Below are 16,583 nucleotides of genomic sequence, written 5' to 3'. Positions count from 1 at the left end.
GAGATAATTATTCTTTTTAATTAAAAGACTACTGTATACAAATTTCAAAAGGTGTTCTTCACACCACACAATACCTAACATTATTTCCTGAAAAGTATATAAGAATAAGATTAAATAATGAAAACAATTTCCTTTTGTTTTGATTAATACTGATTTTAGGAATTACAAACTACTGTTGTGGACCAGGCTCCAATGGCATGATCTCCATACCAAACTTCATGAAAATCCATTCATCCATTCCCAAATTATTATATGGCCAAGATTGCAGTTCCCAACACCACAGATACATGACAGAATGACCTCTTCAGCTGAATGATGTGACAGACAAATATGGATGGCACTTGACGTGCTCTTTACATACACTAAATCATAAAGAAGTAAGATATATGTAAATACATAAATAAAATACTCAAATGATAATTAAATTCTGGGCAGTCAGATGATTATTGTTCAACACACAACCAACAGATATATTCTCCTACATTAAAAGAAAAAACAAGCAAAGTGATTAATATCATAAACTTATATATTGTTAGTAGTTTTAATTGTTCATTACTCACCACTGGATGTTCTGTATTGATAACTGCCTGAATAAATGTGTTGCTAGGAGACATGGAAGCACTAACAGTAGAAAACCATTCCTTAATATCCAGGTATTCAGCCTGCAACAAAGAAAATTTACAACTCAATAAGTTACTCAGAATATGGCTTATTCTCAACATTGTGACTGATTTAATTAAAGTGTAATTAATAACTAACTAACTAACTAACTAGATGGCTTACCGAACCCGAAGGTTCATCACCGAATTAACCAAAGCCCTCCACCGGACCCTGTCCTGGGCCAACAAAATCCAGTTTCCTTCAACTCCTATCTCCCATAGATCCCGCCTGAGATTATCCTCCCATCTACGTCTAGGTCTCCCCAGCGGTCTCTTCCCTTCAGGTTTCCCAACCAGTACCCGGTGCACACCTCTTGTCCCATCCATGCGCGCTACATGTCCCGCCCATCTCACCCTTCTCGACTTAATCACCCTCACAATACTGGGGGAGCAGTACAGATTTTTAAGCTCGTCATTGTGCAGTTTTCTCCACGCCCCATCGTCTTCCCTCCTAGGCCCAAATATCCTCCTCAACACCCGATTCTCAAACACCTGCAATCTGTGTTCCTCCCTCTGAGTGAGAGACCATGTTTCGCACCCATACAAAACAACAGGCAAGATTATTGTTTTGTATACTTTAATTTTCAGGTTCTTAGAAATCAGACGGGAAGACAAAATATTTTGGACTGAGAAGTAGCAAGCATTTCCGGAATTTAGTCTCCTCCTAACTTCCTCACAAGTATCATTTTGATTTGTTATTGTTGTTCCCAAATATTTGAACTTTGTAACCCTTTCAAAGGATTTATTAGCTACCCTAAGATAATTTTGCCCGCCTGTCTTCTGATGACGAGATACTAACATGTACTTAGTTTTTTCTGAATTTACTTCCAGCCCCACTTGTCTACCAGCCTCTAGTAAAACTTCTGCGTTCCTCTTTATTGTATTTATATCGTCCCCCAATAAATTAACATCATCAGCATATGCCAATAGCTGATGTGTCCCGTTCAATTGCAAACCCTCCTGCCTACCTTGGACCTTCCTGATGGCGTATTCTAGCGCAAAGTTAAAGAGCAAGGGAGACAAAGCATCTCCTTGTTTTAGACCGTTCTTGATGAGGAATGTCTCAGATACATATTTACCTACTCGAATTTTGCTGCAGGTTTCATTTAAGCACATTTTTATTAGACCCACTAGCTTCTTTGGTATACCAAATTCAATAAGAATATTATATAGCACTTCTCTCTTCACAGAGTCATAGGCTTTTTTGAAATCTATAAATAACTGATGTACAGTCCCACCGAACTCCCATTTTTTCTCTAGTATCTGACGAATGCAAAAGATCTGATCAATCGTTGATCTGTTTCGTCTGAACCCACACTGATGATCCCCAATAGTTTCATTCGCATATGGGGTTAATCTTGCCAAAAGAATGTTGGATAGAATTTTGTATGAGGTTGATAGCAGCGATATTCCTCGGTAATTACCACACTCAGTCTTGTCCCCCTTCTTATAAATAGGAATAATTATGGATTCCTTCCATTGATGTGGCATCTCTTCCTTATCCCAAATTAACTGAATAAGCTTATGGATCCTCATATGCAACCCTTTGCCACCTGCTTTAATTAATTCGGCCGGAATCTGATCAATTCCTGGAGATTTATAACTTTTCAACTTCCCAATGGCTAGTTCCACTTCATCTAAGCTAGGTTCTGGCACCAACAGTTCAGCTGTATGCATTTTAATCTGTCTAATATCACCAGTATTATGAACATTTAAGAGCTCGCTAAAGAAATTTTTCCACCTATTCACAATTTTTATTGGATCTGCAAGCAAATTGCCACTATCATCCTTTACCAAATTAGTCTGGGGTTGATATCCTTTCTTAAAGTTATTAATGCCTCTGTACAGGTCTCTGATGTTTTTTTCCTTATTATTTGTCTCAAGTTCAGCAATTTTGCCCTTCAGGTATTCCCTTTTCTTAGTCCTAAAGGTTCTACTAGCCTCACGTCTCACGTTACATAGATTATCCGCATTTGTTTTGTTTGGGTTCTGCAACCATTGAAATTTTGTTTGCTTCCTTCGATCTATTAATTTTGAACATTCTTCATCAAACCACGGTTTATTTTGCTTTCTCCTGTAGTATCCTAGTTTCTCTTTTGCTGAAATTTTGATGCAGTTTCTGACATTTTCCCACTCCCTGTTGATGTCCACACTTTCATTATCCTCATTTGTCTCTAAAATTTGAAACCTATTCGAAATTTCAACTTGATATTGTTCCTTTGCCTCTCCCTCACTTAATTTTTTTAAATCAAATCTTTCTGTGTCAAAATTTTGTTTAGTTCGTCTACTTACTGAAAGCCGCTCCCTCACTTTTGCTACCACCAGATAATGATCAGTGTCGCAATCTGCTCCTCTGAATGATCTCACATCAATTACATTTGTCTGCCTTCTCTTATCTACTAAAACATGATCTATTTGATTGTGTGTTCTGCCATCTGGGGAAGTCCAAGTGTATTTATGAACATCACGGTGTGGAAATTTTGTACTTTTTACAATTAAATCTTTTGACGTAGCGAAGGTCACTGCTCTGACGCCATTATCATTACTAAGTGCATGGAGACTCTCGCTGCCTATTGTGGGTTTGAAGACATCCTCCCTCCCAATTTTTGCATTGAAATCTCCTAGCAGAATTTTCATGTGATACTTGCCAAATGTATCAAATACTGATTCCAATTCTTCATAAAAGCTATCCTTGATATCATCGCTTTTGTCTTCAGTTGGGGCATGAACATTAAGGACAATGATGTCGCACCAACGTCCTTCCAAAATTACGTAAGACAACCTGTCACTAACAAATTCTACTCTCTTAACTGCTGCCCTAATTCTGCTATGAAAGTGTAATTAATGCCCATTTAAACCAGTGCAGATGCATAATCGATACATAATATGAAGTTTTTTACTCACTTCTAAACCAAGAACTGTTTGATTTTCCACCGCAGGATAGAAATTTAACTCAACCATTCCATGTTTCGACAATTTGTATTTCTCTTCTATGTATGAATCATGATCATAAGAGTAACCATATCTGACTGTAACAGGATTATTCATGTCTTGTACTGGACTACCATCATGATACGTAAGCTTCACCTGAAAGCAAAAAAATAAAATATTTGTGTATTTTAAATTATAATCATAATATTATCAGCATACATAAGTAAACTTCTGATTAACAAATCTAATGAAAGGGTGCAAATGGATGAATAATCAAAAAACACAGATCATCCAAAATATTACATTCTGTGCATTTATGTTTCTTACATAACTGATATTATTTTGAGAAATAGTCTGTAATGATCACATCTTTTTGTGAACTGTTTAGACTACTCCTCTCAGAATTACATTATTTCACTATCATCTTCCTCACTCTTGCAGAAGCATAGACAATGACTGTCTGTCTGTCATGTGCTAGGAGCCCACTTCACACTTGCAACCATTCTTCAATGCTTCTTAATCAACATTTTCAAATCTTTTCATAGTACATGCCATGTCTAGAATTTTGGGCTTGCTTTTCTTCATTAGGTAAACCTTATATTATCATATTCTATATCTCAAAGAACTTTACTACATCATCAAGTTTGTGTTGCTGGATTCACCATATTCACTATAGTAGAAGCCAGCAATGTGTGGCCTGCGGAGTGTTTGGGCAACAAGCTAGAATTCAGCTCATGTATGAATAAATAAAACTAAACAATTAGGAAACATGATTGCATTTGGCATTCAGCCTTTAACCTTCAAAGGCCCAGCACGTCTTTTAATATATGGCACTGGTATCCCTAGTTGGCCCACTGTAAACTTTAAGACATGGAATGCAACACCTCATGTAACATAGCTTTGTTATGATTGTATTGGGTTCTAATCCAGACAATGTCAGTGTAATCTAAACAATATCAGTGTACTCTGGAAGGAAGATCCTATAACCATCGTAAATTTTCTTGTCAATATGGCTCCTTTCCTTTCTTTTATAAATATTTTTATAACCCCCCCCCCCCCCCAACAACAACAACTAACAGTTAAGATTTGTAAGTGGCAATTACATATTACTTTTAGTTAAACCCTGTAACTTTCAAATAAACATCGAGTATAAGCTTGTAAAGTGTTTCAGTAACTTGATCTGCAAGGGCACAACTGAATACTGACTTCACAGTGAAATATTTTGATATAATTATTTTCTTTATTTGTAGGTTAAGTATACGATTATTTATATATATATATATATATATATATATATATATATATATATATATATATATATATATATATATAAGTGCAGGTTCCTTCAAGGATTCTACACAATTAAATACTTTTGTTAGTAATTTTCTTATACAACTTGGGGTTTCACATATGCAAATGGAGGTGACAGAATTACAAATTAACGACTCTTTGAAAGATGTTTTTTCTGAATTAAATCTAATTAAATTTTATGACCAACTCATCTATTTTAAATGTTCCAACCATCAAGACTTAATAATTACAGCACTTTATAGAACTTACAACTGTAAGCAAGTGTTTTTGGTTATGAACCATAAAAAAATAAATATTGTTCCTGGCTTACTAATGAACACTTAATTGCTATTTTATAAATTTCATCTCCCAGTTTTAAGGCAGATATCCACAAATTAAGAGGCAACATCCAACTTCAGAAATCTCACTAGGTTGATATTAAAACTCATTTTATTAAAGTATAAAATCTGAGTAGTGTCTTGATATTTTTGTAAAATTTAGTAATTGGGGATATCCAGTTTGTTTTATTTTTCCTCTCTTAAAAATGCTATGGTTATTAACAGTTTATGCCAAAATAACATATTAACTGTAATGATTTCAAATAAATATGTAACAATCATGAAAAAATAACAAATGTACCTATGCATATATTAATTTTTTTCTTATCTGCTAGTCATGCAGCCTGCATTATGAAGTCAGAAGTTGAATATGGGCCACCATTGCCAAAAGGTTGCCATCCCCTGTGCCATAGCAACCAATGCTCTCGTTTTCTTCCATAATCCTATTGTGTTGTCTTGATCAGCAAGAGTTCTGGGATCAGCCTGGTAGCACTGTTTCATTGATGCAGTCATTCAATCCATACCACATAATATATGGCTAATTCTGTCACCAATTCTCCATTCTCAAATTCTTCAAGTAAATTGAGGTTTTGTTTCACAGTATAATTTTCTTATCTTTGTCTTACAATTTTCTTATTTTCATCTTGCTTAGGATCCATAAGTGTGAACTGTACCAGCAAATAAAACTACATAGTGTGGCCATTCTTTATTTTTCCCAGCATGTTTTATCTGTATCATCCCTATTGTCATAATGGATTCATCTTGTTCTGGATAGGGACTTGTAGGAGGCTCTTGTAAACATGTTAATGATCAGTGTGACTTCAGGTTCTTATGATAATTAACAATTCCCCCAAATTTTGTGACTTCCTCCCAGTATGTTCTATATATATATATATATATATATATATATATATATATATATATATTAATAAATAATAATTTCATTCACAAGGTTGTCATAGGTGTGTACTTATTGTCATTACACAAAATAAATGTTTGGTATAGTGATTGTATATAAAACAATTTTGTGTATGAGTAGAACCTTTCTTGGGTTTATTAACTGTGGATTATATAAATGCAAGAAACCAACCAGCAACAACAACGTAAATAGTGAACTACCTTCTAATGTTAGTAAAACACTTACAAATGCTGTGTATTTGAGTCCAGGTTTAAAGTATTCTGATGTCTTTATGAGCTCCATCTTGTACTTGTACTTGTGCACCATAACCTCAAAAGTAGTGTTCTGTCGTCTGCCTGTGAGAGCCTCTTCTACGGCAACATCAATTTGTATTGATCTTTCATAGTCATCACCCAATCTTAAATACAAAATTTATAACATAACATACAGATCAACAACTTGATGACAATGAGTAAATCCATGTCTACACAAAGAAGTAAATTAAACTTCAGTGTGTAGGCTACATGACTGTTACAGCCATTTAATGCAATTAATCTTTTACATCTTTTCACTCTATATGTTACGGATTTTGGACCATCTACAGTGATCACGCCACATGTGTAGTAACAATTAACCAGCTACCTGTTGGTAGACCCCATATAATTACAGACATTTAAAATAATTTCCATTAATCCTTTGGAATCATTGATATTCTACAAAGAAGAGGGACACGATGAAAATTTTAAAAGACATGCAATATATTTTGTAGTTTAACAAAGTTTTCAATAGCTGAGACTATATAGCGTCAAATGAGAGAATGGTAGTCAATAATGAATTGGAAAGGCTGTGGAAGGAAGTGGGCACAGCCTAATTGAAGGTACTAGCCCAGAATTTGGCTGCACAGATTAAATAAAACCACAATAATATCAGAGAGGATAGCTGGTCTCTGGGCTGATACCTAAACCTGGGACCTCCCAAATATGAAGCAGGAGTGATGACCACTTGACTACGTTTAGTGTCAAGCAATATAGATTGGGCAATGAATACAGAATATAATAATATTTTTAACAAGTAATGATGGTTGGTTTATAAGTCGGTTGGTAGGTCGGTCAGTCAGTCAGTTGGTTGCTCATCATTTGCTGCTTCTAAGGGATTTTTGGATTTAAGTGATTATATTTGTGTGTGTTGTTATAACCATTGCCATAGCATGGTGATCATTTTCTGTTGAGATATTTTGGGTTTCATGAGATAATATTATAACCTTTGCTATGGTAATGCTGTTAAAGGAGGCCCACTACACAAAGTTATTATAACCTCAATATAAAATCATCATTTGGGATTGTGATACATGAAATCATATTATATTCTTTAATAAAGCAAAGATAAGCAATTTAAAACTAATTTTGTCACACAACATTACTTAATTTTAATTCTTATATCCTGCTTTGTGGAGACAATACTCTGGGAAAAAAGGCTGTTCAATCCTTCCTGGCCTGCTATATACATTAATCGGTACAGAATACAGAAAACTATATGTTTAAGTGTTAACACTTCAGAGATTTCATAATTATGGGAAGGCACGTAATGATTTTAATTTTATATGCTCCTTGGTTGGACTATTCAATGCCTTACTCAAGTACTATGACACAAGAAGATGGCCTAAATGGACCAAAGTATATAGTGTGGAAGGATGTAAAAGACTGGCTGTATATAACACTCTAATATATACTGAATATGATACAATGGAAATGGATGTCAACACTAGGTGAATTGAACTTACTTTAGATCCTTTGCAATGTCAAATTCAACATTTACTTTTCCATCAATAGGTACAACTTTACGAACTGGATTCTGGAAGATAGGCTGAAGTAAACCTGAGTAGTATGTAGGGTATATTGTCACAGTTGCTTCCCCCTTCACTGCTTTACCATAGGTATACCTGGTGGACAAATGACTCATATTCAATTATTACATTCTGTTCAGTGAAATGCATTCTGGAACTAATTTTCCAATTTTAAACAAAGAACAACATGAAGAGTAATAATTTATTTCATTGCAAACAGTATCTCTGAAAGTCTTGATTGTCTTTGCTGTATATTTCAGATGCATTTTGTATATGTATATACACACATTTCAGCTCACTCCTCTACTTTATAAGAAAATATAAGCTTATATTATAGGTTTTATCTTAAGTACATTGTAATTTCTGATAACTAATATATGCAGATGGAAAGATTTAACTACTTCCATTACTATCACAAACGAATTCAAGTTAAAAATGTTATGTAAAAATATATTATCCTCAGTATACAAAGAAAAGACATAGTTTTGGTCCCATTAATTATGAATTCAGTTTTATTTTTTATGTTCAAGAGGTTGCATTATTTATCCCAAGAGAATCAAATATAATTAATGTAAGCATGTTTAAGAAAATACTGAATTAGGAAAATAGTTAAAGGAAAGAAGCCACTGCAAAGTTTTTTCCAGACTTTCTTCTGAAAATTTATTCTCCTCTGATAAAAGCATAATGTGCAGTATGGCTAGTGACAAGGAAATGATGTACAAAGATAAAACAACTATAGGATGTCATACAGAAGGGAACCTCTATCCCAGCTATCAATCAAGTAAAGTAAAGTAAAGTTTCCGCTACGTGCCATACAGGCGCTTGGGGGGGAGAGGAGGTATAGCTCCTACTCATTCTTGACCTCGGCACTAGATGGGGGTGAGTGGTCAGCATCACGCCCCGGCCGGCTTTACCCCCGGGAAAGGACCCCGGTACCCATTGTAGAGGAGGCTGGGTGGGCCCCAGAGCCAGTCTGGAAGCAGAGGCTAGAGGAAAAATCCTCTGCCCCCATAGGGGATTGAACCCCGGTCGCCCAGCCCGTAGCTAGTCACTATACTGACTGAGCTATCCCGGCTCATTATCAATCAAGAGAATGTAAAAAAAATTAATGAGGATCTGTAGAATATCCTTATAGTACATCATTTCTGCAGCAAAAAACTTGAAATGACAACTACAGGGAGCATGAAACAATTTACTGTAGACATAATAACCAACTGAAGGAGGATGATTGTAAGCGAAAATTATGAAGGTCAGAGAATTACTTAAATTTCATCACTTTCTGAATGCACAATAAATTTCATGTGTTTACCAACTTTTACAGTTTACAGAAATCCAAAGTCAACTGTAAATAACAAAAATGACTTATTGTATATTGTTGGGCACGTGCTTTTAGCAAACTGTAAGGTTCCAGTTCATCATATATATAATAGTTTTATATTTTACAAACTATAAACAAAAACAGAGAAAAACATGCATAGAGTCTGCTAGTTATAATTGTAACTAATATTTCAGGACAAAGTAGAAACTGTATTGTAATATAACAGTTTAATTTCTGAGGAGCCAGAAATTGTTAGCTCTATGTGAGTTTAGGGTAAATATGTAAAGAGCTGTAGGAAACAGCTCATAGCATTGTAAAACCATGAAGCAATGGCCAGTTAATAAGGTGAACGTAAAATAAACCGCATTGGAACACATCTTACTTAGCATGAACAGTTGCCGCAAGATGAGAATCCTTGAATGTTGCATGAGCTGGTGCATCTATTCTAACTTCAAATTTGGGCAGCACATATTCTGCCACTTGAAATGTCTTATAAAAGTACTGATCCATTACAACAACTGTGATGTTCCAGTCACCTAGAACAGGGGACTGAGACAACTGTAGCTCTCCAGAGAAAACTCCTTTTGTTGTCAGAGCACGGCTCCACTGCTTAACTCTGTTTCCTTTTCCATCCTACAAACAAACATGATTACACTATATAGTATTTGTCAAGTAAATGTGTGTTAAACATTTTGTAGAAAACACATATTTAAAATATCAGTTATCACATAAAATCATGTAGCCTGAACAAACAATATGTATGTAATTCTTAATATATTTTCTATGCAGTAAATTTTCATTTTTATTTTCATGCATGATTCTTATATGGCTTCTGGGCCTGCCTCTGTTATAGCTGAGACATAGTATTTAAACAAAATAAAATCTGAAGCAGAGATATATAAAATATCAGTTATTTTGTCCACTATAAAAAATATTGATTTTCATTGTAAATAAAACTAGCATGAAAATTGTTTTATATTTTTATATTTCTCCATATACTGGCACCTGCTATTAAACTCATTATAAGTATGCTTTACGAGTACAAATGTCAGCTTGCAACAAACATCTAAGCTAATCAGAAATGTCTTGCCTTTCCTCCAATACATGTTATACAATAACCTTAAAATCTTTACAGATGACAGAACAAGTCTTCAAAAATTAAATACTTATAAATATTTGCCTACATTCTATGGATTTTTCTGATTAAATTTCTTGTGCTGCACTTTTTAACCATAGCTTCAAGCATCTAAGCTGGCATTAAAATGCTTGGCAGTGAGTGTGTTCTTAAGATCCGTAAAGCAGAATGCTCATCAGATGTTGCTTACATGCTGAATTACTTACAGTTATGTACACATCCATAGCTCCTGTAACACTTGGTTTCAGATGTGCATCAAGTACTATGGCTCGGAATTGAACTTTATGCCCTGGTTTATACACAGCTTTATCTGTCTGAATAAAGACAGAGTGACTCTTGTGGACATAGTCAAGTCTTGTAGTGTTCGTAAATTCCAAGCCATTTATACCACGAGCTGTAAGATTATAGGTTCCTGGGCCTAAATCACCGATCTGTAACACAGAAATACCAAATTAGTGAAAATGAACTGAGAGAGGAAAGTGAGAAAATAACAACTCAGTCCCTCAAAAACACTGATAAATTGAAAACACCAGATATATTTTCATCTCTGTAAACTATTTAGGTGAGAAGAATGAAGACTGATTACAATTGTAACAAACATATTATCCTAGCAGTTAGTAGTTATCTAAGAGGATTGTTGGTTGTTAATAACAGAACTGAAACTGGCAACTGCTAACAGCTAGAAGTAAATTAATGTCGTTGAACAACAAGTTTGTAGACTGATGCCAGTCCATATTAATGTTAGACTAAAAATATTTCAGGGAACTAAATAACCAAAGGGCATATGTGTATTTGAAATTATTGTCATTACAGCAAGAGGCATGTCAGATGAGATAATATGAATAGGATTCTGGCAAATTCAGAGGCTAAAGTATAAAGTTACTTTGTGCTTGCTCATTTACTTTTCAAGTTAAGTTTCTAATGTCAGAGTGTATCCAGGTCTTCTCATGCAAAGTTCTTTCAAAATTACACTAATTTCTGTACACAACAAATTTATTCACACAAATTAATTAGTAAGTTTATTTACAGGTTCATCTCACTTCAATTATATTCTGGATTTCAGAGTTTAGGAATCAATGCTTTCAATAAATGGCAGGTGGAACAGCATGTAGTATCAGCTGGAAGGTAAGGTGTTTGGCGTATAAATCAACTGGCTCAAAATGACTTCAAAGGATAACTAATAAAAAGTGCAAAGAAAAAGACTAGGAATGGTTTATCTCCATTGCTTTCTAAATTTTTTGTCTAGAATAATGTCATTGTGGGGGTCCGCAGTGGCCGCGCGGTCTGAGGCGTGGGCCTTCTGCCGCTTGGTCGCTGGGACCGTGGGTTCGAATCCCATTCAAGCCATGGATGTTTGTCCGCGTTTTACTGTGTTGTGCTGTCCTGTGTACAGGCAGAGGCCTTGCAACGGGCCGATCCCTCATCCAAGGAGTCCTACCAAATATCTATAGATCAAGCCAACGAAAAGTTGGGACCCGCAGTGCTGAGGCACTTTAAGAACAGGTCGTTCCCAGTATCCCAGTAATGTCATTGTAAAGTCCAAGAAATTAGGAGGGACTTAGACTGATGACAAAAGTTACATTCTGTCTGCTGATACCAAGACTGAGAATTTTAATTCATGAAGCTTCCCAAATACTGGCTGCTAAGTACAAGTTTTATTGTCAGAAAATGCAACAAAAATGTTCAATCATCACACTGTACTTCATGTGAAAATAACATGATTACTATTAACTAGTGTTTATTTTTGTGACATAAATGAGCATTAAAAATTGTTAATGCAAAAAGAAAGTTTCATGTTCTCATTTGGGACACAAATTGTGCTATGACATAAGAAGTAAACAATAACCTGTCCTGCAAAACTGTTTCAGGATCCGAGATGCGCAAAGTCTGCTAAAGTCAGAGTAAATCTCTAAGAAGTGAATTATAATTTCATTTGGCTCAAAGCTGTAACATTGTTAACTCATTATCATAGGTCTGTTTCCCAAAACTTCTTACTGTGAGAAGCTTTTAGTTGTTAACCTACAGAAAATAGTCTACAAATGTCACCAGACTTAAGATTTAAACTAACTTCACAATAAACTCTGCTGTCTAAATATTAAATGTTTTCTGCAGGTTAAACTTTTCACTTGCGTTCATTATTTTGGAAAGGAAAAATGTACCACCCGTAAACATGCTACATACAAACTTGTCTTACCTCCAGCTTGACAATATGTGTTGTATATGGCTCAACTGACACAGTCTGGGTAGCCTGAAAAACACCTCCGCCATGCTGTTTCCCACCAACTGCAACAGTCACAGTGGTTGGCTGTGATGTCTTTTGCGTTGTTACCGCTACATGATATTCAGAGTTTGGCCTCAAGACTCGTGGTGCCACAATAGTGTAGAACCTAGAAAAGAAATGCTTTGCTAATCAGCGGGTTGATTTACAGTCAACTTCACTATGTACAGCTACCAAACAAATAAAACAAGAAGTATTTTTGTGTTGTTTAGGACCATACCATGAAGGCATATGGGGGAATGTGGATAAAATTCTGCTCATTAACAACAGCACTAGGTGGAGGGGAATAGTCAGCTTATACTTCAACCACTTTATCCCTGAGGAAAGAGCCCCCAGTTCAACTGGATGGCAAGTTTACTGGGCCCCAAAACTGGTTTGGGTATGGTGGCAAAAACAAAAATCCACTTCCCTGCACACTTACATCCAAGATCCTGAAGGAAAATTTGGAACAATCATTGGAAAAACAATGATCAGACGATCCATAACGTTAGCTCGAAAACATGTTTGTTGAAGCAAGTACAAGAAGTAAAATGTCAAAAAGTCATTTGCGATGATCTTATGAGCACATTTGTCAATGGAGACTACACAGACCCTGTACCAATAAATTCCCTACACTGAGTAACAATAAAGTGGTGGAAATGTTAACAGTGAGAATTATTAAATAAGCAGGGCGTGTATGATATATAGTAAATACATGACTGGAAAGCTTCAAGGAACGACATGCTTGGGAGACGTTGGTGCTGATGGGTGGATCTTGAAAAAAATTGGTTATAAAGATGTGAACTGGATTTAAATGGTTCACAACAGAGAACAATGGTCTTTTTTGTAAACACACTGATGAGGCATCAAAATATTAAACAATGCAAAACTATAAATTTTACCTCTTTCTTAACATGAATGTGAAACTTGGCATCAGGTTAAGATAAGAACACAATAAAGGCCTTTGATATCAAAGTGCTTAGGAACATATCCTGGATAAAGAATGACAGTGAAATAACAGAAGAATAAATAAAATTGCATAATTCATATTCTTCACCAGACATTGTAAGTAGTACGTTGATCAAATCAAAGAAAAAATTGGCAGATCATGTAATGCGTGCGAGGGATGAGAAATGTGTACACAACACTGGTTAAACAACCTGAGGGGAACGGACCACTCGGAAGACATAATTGTCAATAGGAGGATGATATTAAAATTTATTTTAAGTAAACAGAACTTGAATGTGTAGATTGGATTCATGTGGCTCAGAATGGGGACTGTTGGAGGCAGTTGTGAACACGTATTAATAAATCTTTGATTTACATAAAGGCAGAGAATTTCTTAATTAGCTGGGCATACTGTTTATTAGCTTCAAGAGAATGACCATGCCTCATGGAGTCGGTTGGTTGGCTAATTAGTTGACAAAATTTGGAATCCTTAACAGAGCACGTCTTGACCAACCGCGTAATTGCAATCTGTTTAAGGACAATCTCAGACTAAAGAGTACAGAAGAGCGCCGATTACCTGTAACTGGGGGGAGCAGGGGCCCGGATAATCTAATAACACGGTTAAGGCTAATTACATTTTATTAGAATTATCATCATCCATAAGAGCAAAACAATATATATATATATATATATATATATATATATATATATATATATATATAATACTAAACATTCCTTCTTCGAGTCATTTTACCAGATAGCCCATAATTCTTGTTTGACTTTTTTGTTGGTCTGTTTTGTTTTTATTTTTCTTATGCACCCACGAATTTGTAATTAGTCGAGTTGCACTCAGTACAAAACATTGTTGCGAGTATTTAACAAAAATAAACATTTCTGACAGTCTGAGTCTACGGATAACCACCTCCATGGATAATTGGGCTCCCGGATGGTCGGCACTGACCTTTGAACTGGGAAAACTTCGACATGATAAAAACCACTCAAAGTGACTTCTTAGTAAGATGCGTTCTTCTAGCCTTATGTAACAAAATGGCTCACACTGGTAAATCCGTGAATAAAAGAGCGTGACCTTAGGCAGGAAACATAAATAATGCCGAGTCCCATTATGCATGTGTCCTTAATAACCTTCACAGTACTTTTTGCAACGGGGAATTCCCTGTAGAATATTCCGCGCATGTGACGTGTTGGCATACAATTAAAAACGAACAACAACTCAGCAAATAATGAGATTTAATGTGTTCCCAAGTTTCATATCAATTTGGATCTCATAAAACAAGACACTTGTTAATCCACAGTTTCACATGAACACAGACACGCACAATAGCTCCAAAATCAATGAAACAAGTATAAGATGTCACTGTCGCGGAACCAAATATAAACACTAAAGGAAATAGTGTAGGCCTATGTACTGAACGAAATGAAATTCGTACACAAGTTCCCTATAGCGTGATTCCTTGTTAGAAAACATTTTTATTTTAATTTTAATTTTATTCTGTAAATATTCAATTCTGTAAATGTTAGCTCTTCCTAGCATCCAGGACACAATCTTAGTCTTGTTTATATTTCGTCTTGCAATTCTTGTAGTTCTTTTCTACATTATATCGATGCTGTGTCTTTTGCTGCTCGCCTTATATGAAGTACCGTCCTTGTCAAGTAGACTACTTAACTAATTAATTAAACTGCAATAATTATTAAATTGTAATTATCGTTATTTGATAAGTATTATCATTATTATACCACACTAAATAAACAATGAAATAGCGGCACACACTTCTTTTATACATACAAGTACACGATGAAGGGGATTTATTTATTTTTTTAGTGTTCTGTCTGACGACAGGTCCATATGAATAGGATCCTTCCATCCTTTTCTCGGACTGGGACCTGTTCATATACGTTCTTGGCAGATGATCCAGAAGTGGTTTGCCATTGCCTTCTTCTGTGTGTGAATGGAGTAATTGTTGGGATGCCACGGAGAAACCGGGGAAGCCCCCGGAGGAAAACTCCGTGATGCCTAGACCACGGCCTTGCCCAACACAAGTTATAAATTCGGGCACCGCCGGGAATCGAACCCGAGACCCCAGGATTACAAGGCCAGCGTTCTAACCGTAATATGTATTACATGACTATTTCACAGTGTATCATAAACAAAGTGAGCGCGTAAGGGTCATGGACAAACCCATCCACACCGAGAGTCTAAGCATCCTGTGAGCAACACGAATAATCCTTTGGGGAATTCTTCAACAGTTCGGTAAATGTTCTATGTGAACTCTCAGAGACAAACGTTTACTGAGCTGAGGTAGGGCCGACATTATTCTCAGGGACAGCGACCGATCTAATGTATAGCCCCTCACAGTGGACGATAGTCGTCTACATCAAGAACGTTTTCCCTGCAATAAATATTTTCCAATTCTCGCTGCATTTCACGATCCTTAGAAAATGAAGTGGCCATTGTTCACCAACTAAGCATTTCCGGACAAAGGTTGGACAATAACTTTTTCAGACGCAGTTTTGAATCCTATGCAATTCTGTTAAAAAATAAATTTATTCCGAAACACAGAATAACCCAGAACTGGTGGCTTTCGGTGTCTCTTAAGCACAAAGAAGTTGCACCTAATGACCAGTATCCAACTCAAAAATCTCGTTAGTGAAGTTTTGCTTCGCTGAGGTCTTTCAGGAGCAAACTCTGTAGCCTTAGAACATTCTTGTCGAAGACAGATAATTTCCGATGTGTCGAAAGATTATTATCAATAGCAAATCGGATCTGTGTAGAGAAACTAATGAGTCTAGAAATAGGAGATTTGGTTAGTTCATAGTAACGTCAAGAGTTTACTTTCAAACTGCATTGTCTTAGCACAGGAAGGAGATGGACTAGCTCTCTCTTCCGTTGGGTTCTCAGTTGAAGGTTTTCAGAGCACCTGTTAAGTGCTGTAGGCGACAAGCTCCTT

At 35.8% G+C, this 16,583-nt stretch overlaps 1 protein-coding gene across 3 annotated transcripts in view; it reads right to left on the bottom strand.

Annotated features, from left to right (window-relative positions):
- Positions 1-16,583, bottom strand: part of LOC110830025 (CD109 antigen) — a 70,792-nt gene that overhangs the window by 34,094 nt on the left and 20,115 nt on the right. For all 3 annotated transcript variants that reach the window (XM_022064388.2, XM_087348067.1, XM_022064387.2), the window contains exons 3-9: positions 12,607-12,799; positions 10,619-10,843; positions 9,660-9,910; positions 7,897-8,055; positions 6,363-6,534; positions 3,564-3,746; positions 561-662 (exon numbers count right to left, since the gene is read on the bottom strand). In XM_022064388.2, the coding sequence (XP_021920080.1) occupies positions 561-662; positions 3,564-3,746; positions 6,363-6,534; positions 7,897-8,055; positions 9,660-9,910; positions 10,619-10,843; positions 12,607-12,799 (1,285 nt within the window). The remainder of the gene's footprint in view (positions 1-560; positions 663-3,563; positions 3,747-6,362; positions 6,535-7,896; positions 8,056-9,659; positions 9,911-10,618; positions 10,844-12,606; positions 12,800-16,583) is intronic.

Source organism: Zootermopsis nevadensis, unplaced genomic scaffold, assembly GCF_977971745.1.
Source record: "Zootermopsis nevadensis isolate Lab colony 2312 unplaced genomic scaffold, Znev_1.0 Znev_ptg000012l, whole genome shotgun sequence".
Taxonomy (NCBI): Eukaryota; Metazoa; Arthropoda; class Insecta; order Blattodea; family Termopsidae; genus Zootermopsis; species Zootermopsis nevadensis.
The sequence above is the reverse complement of the archived record's forward strand: the minus strand, read 5'-3'. Positions and strand labels throughout refer to the sequence as shown.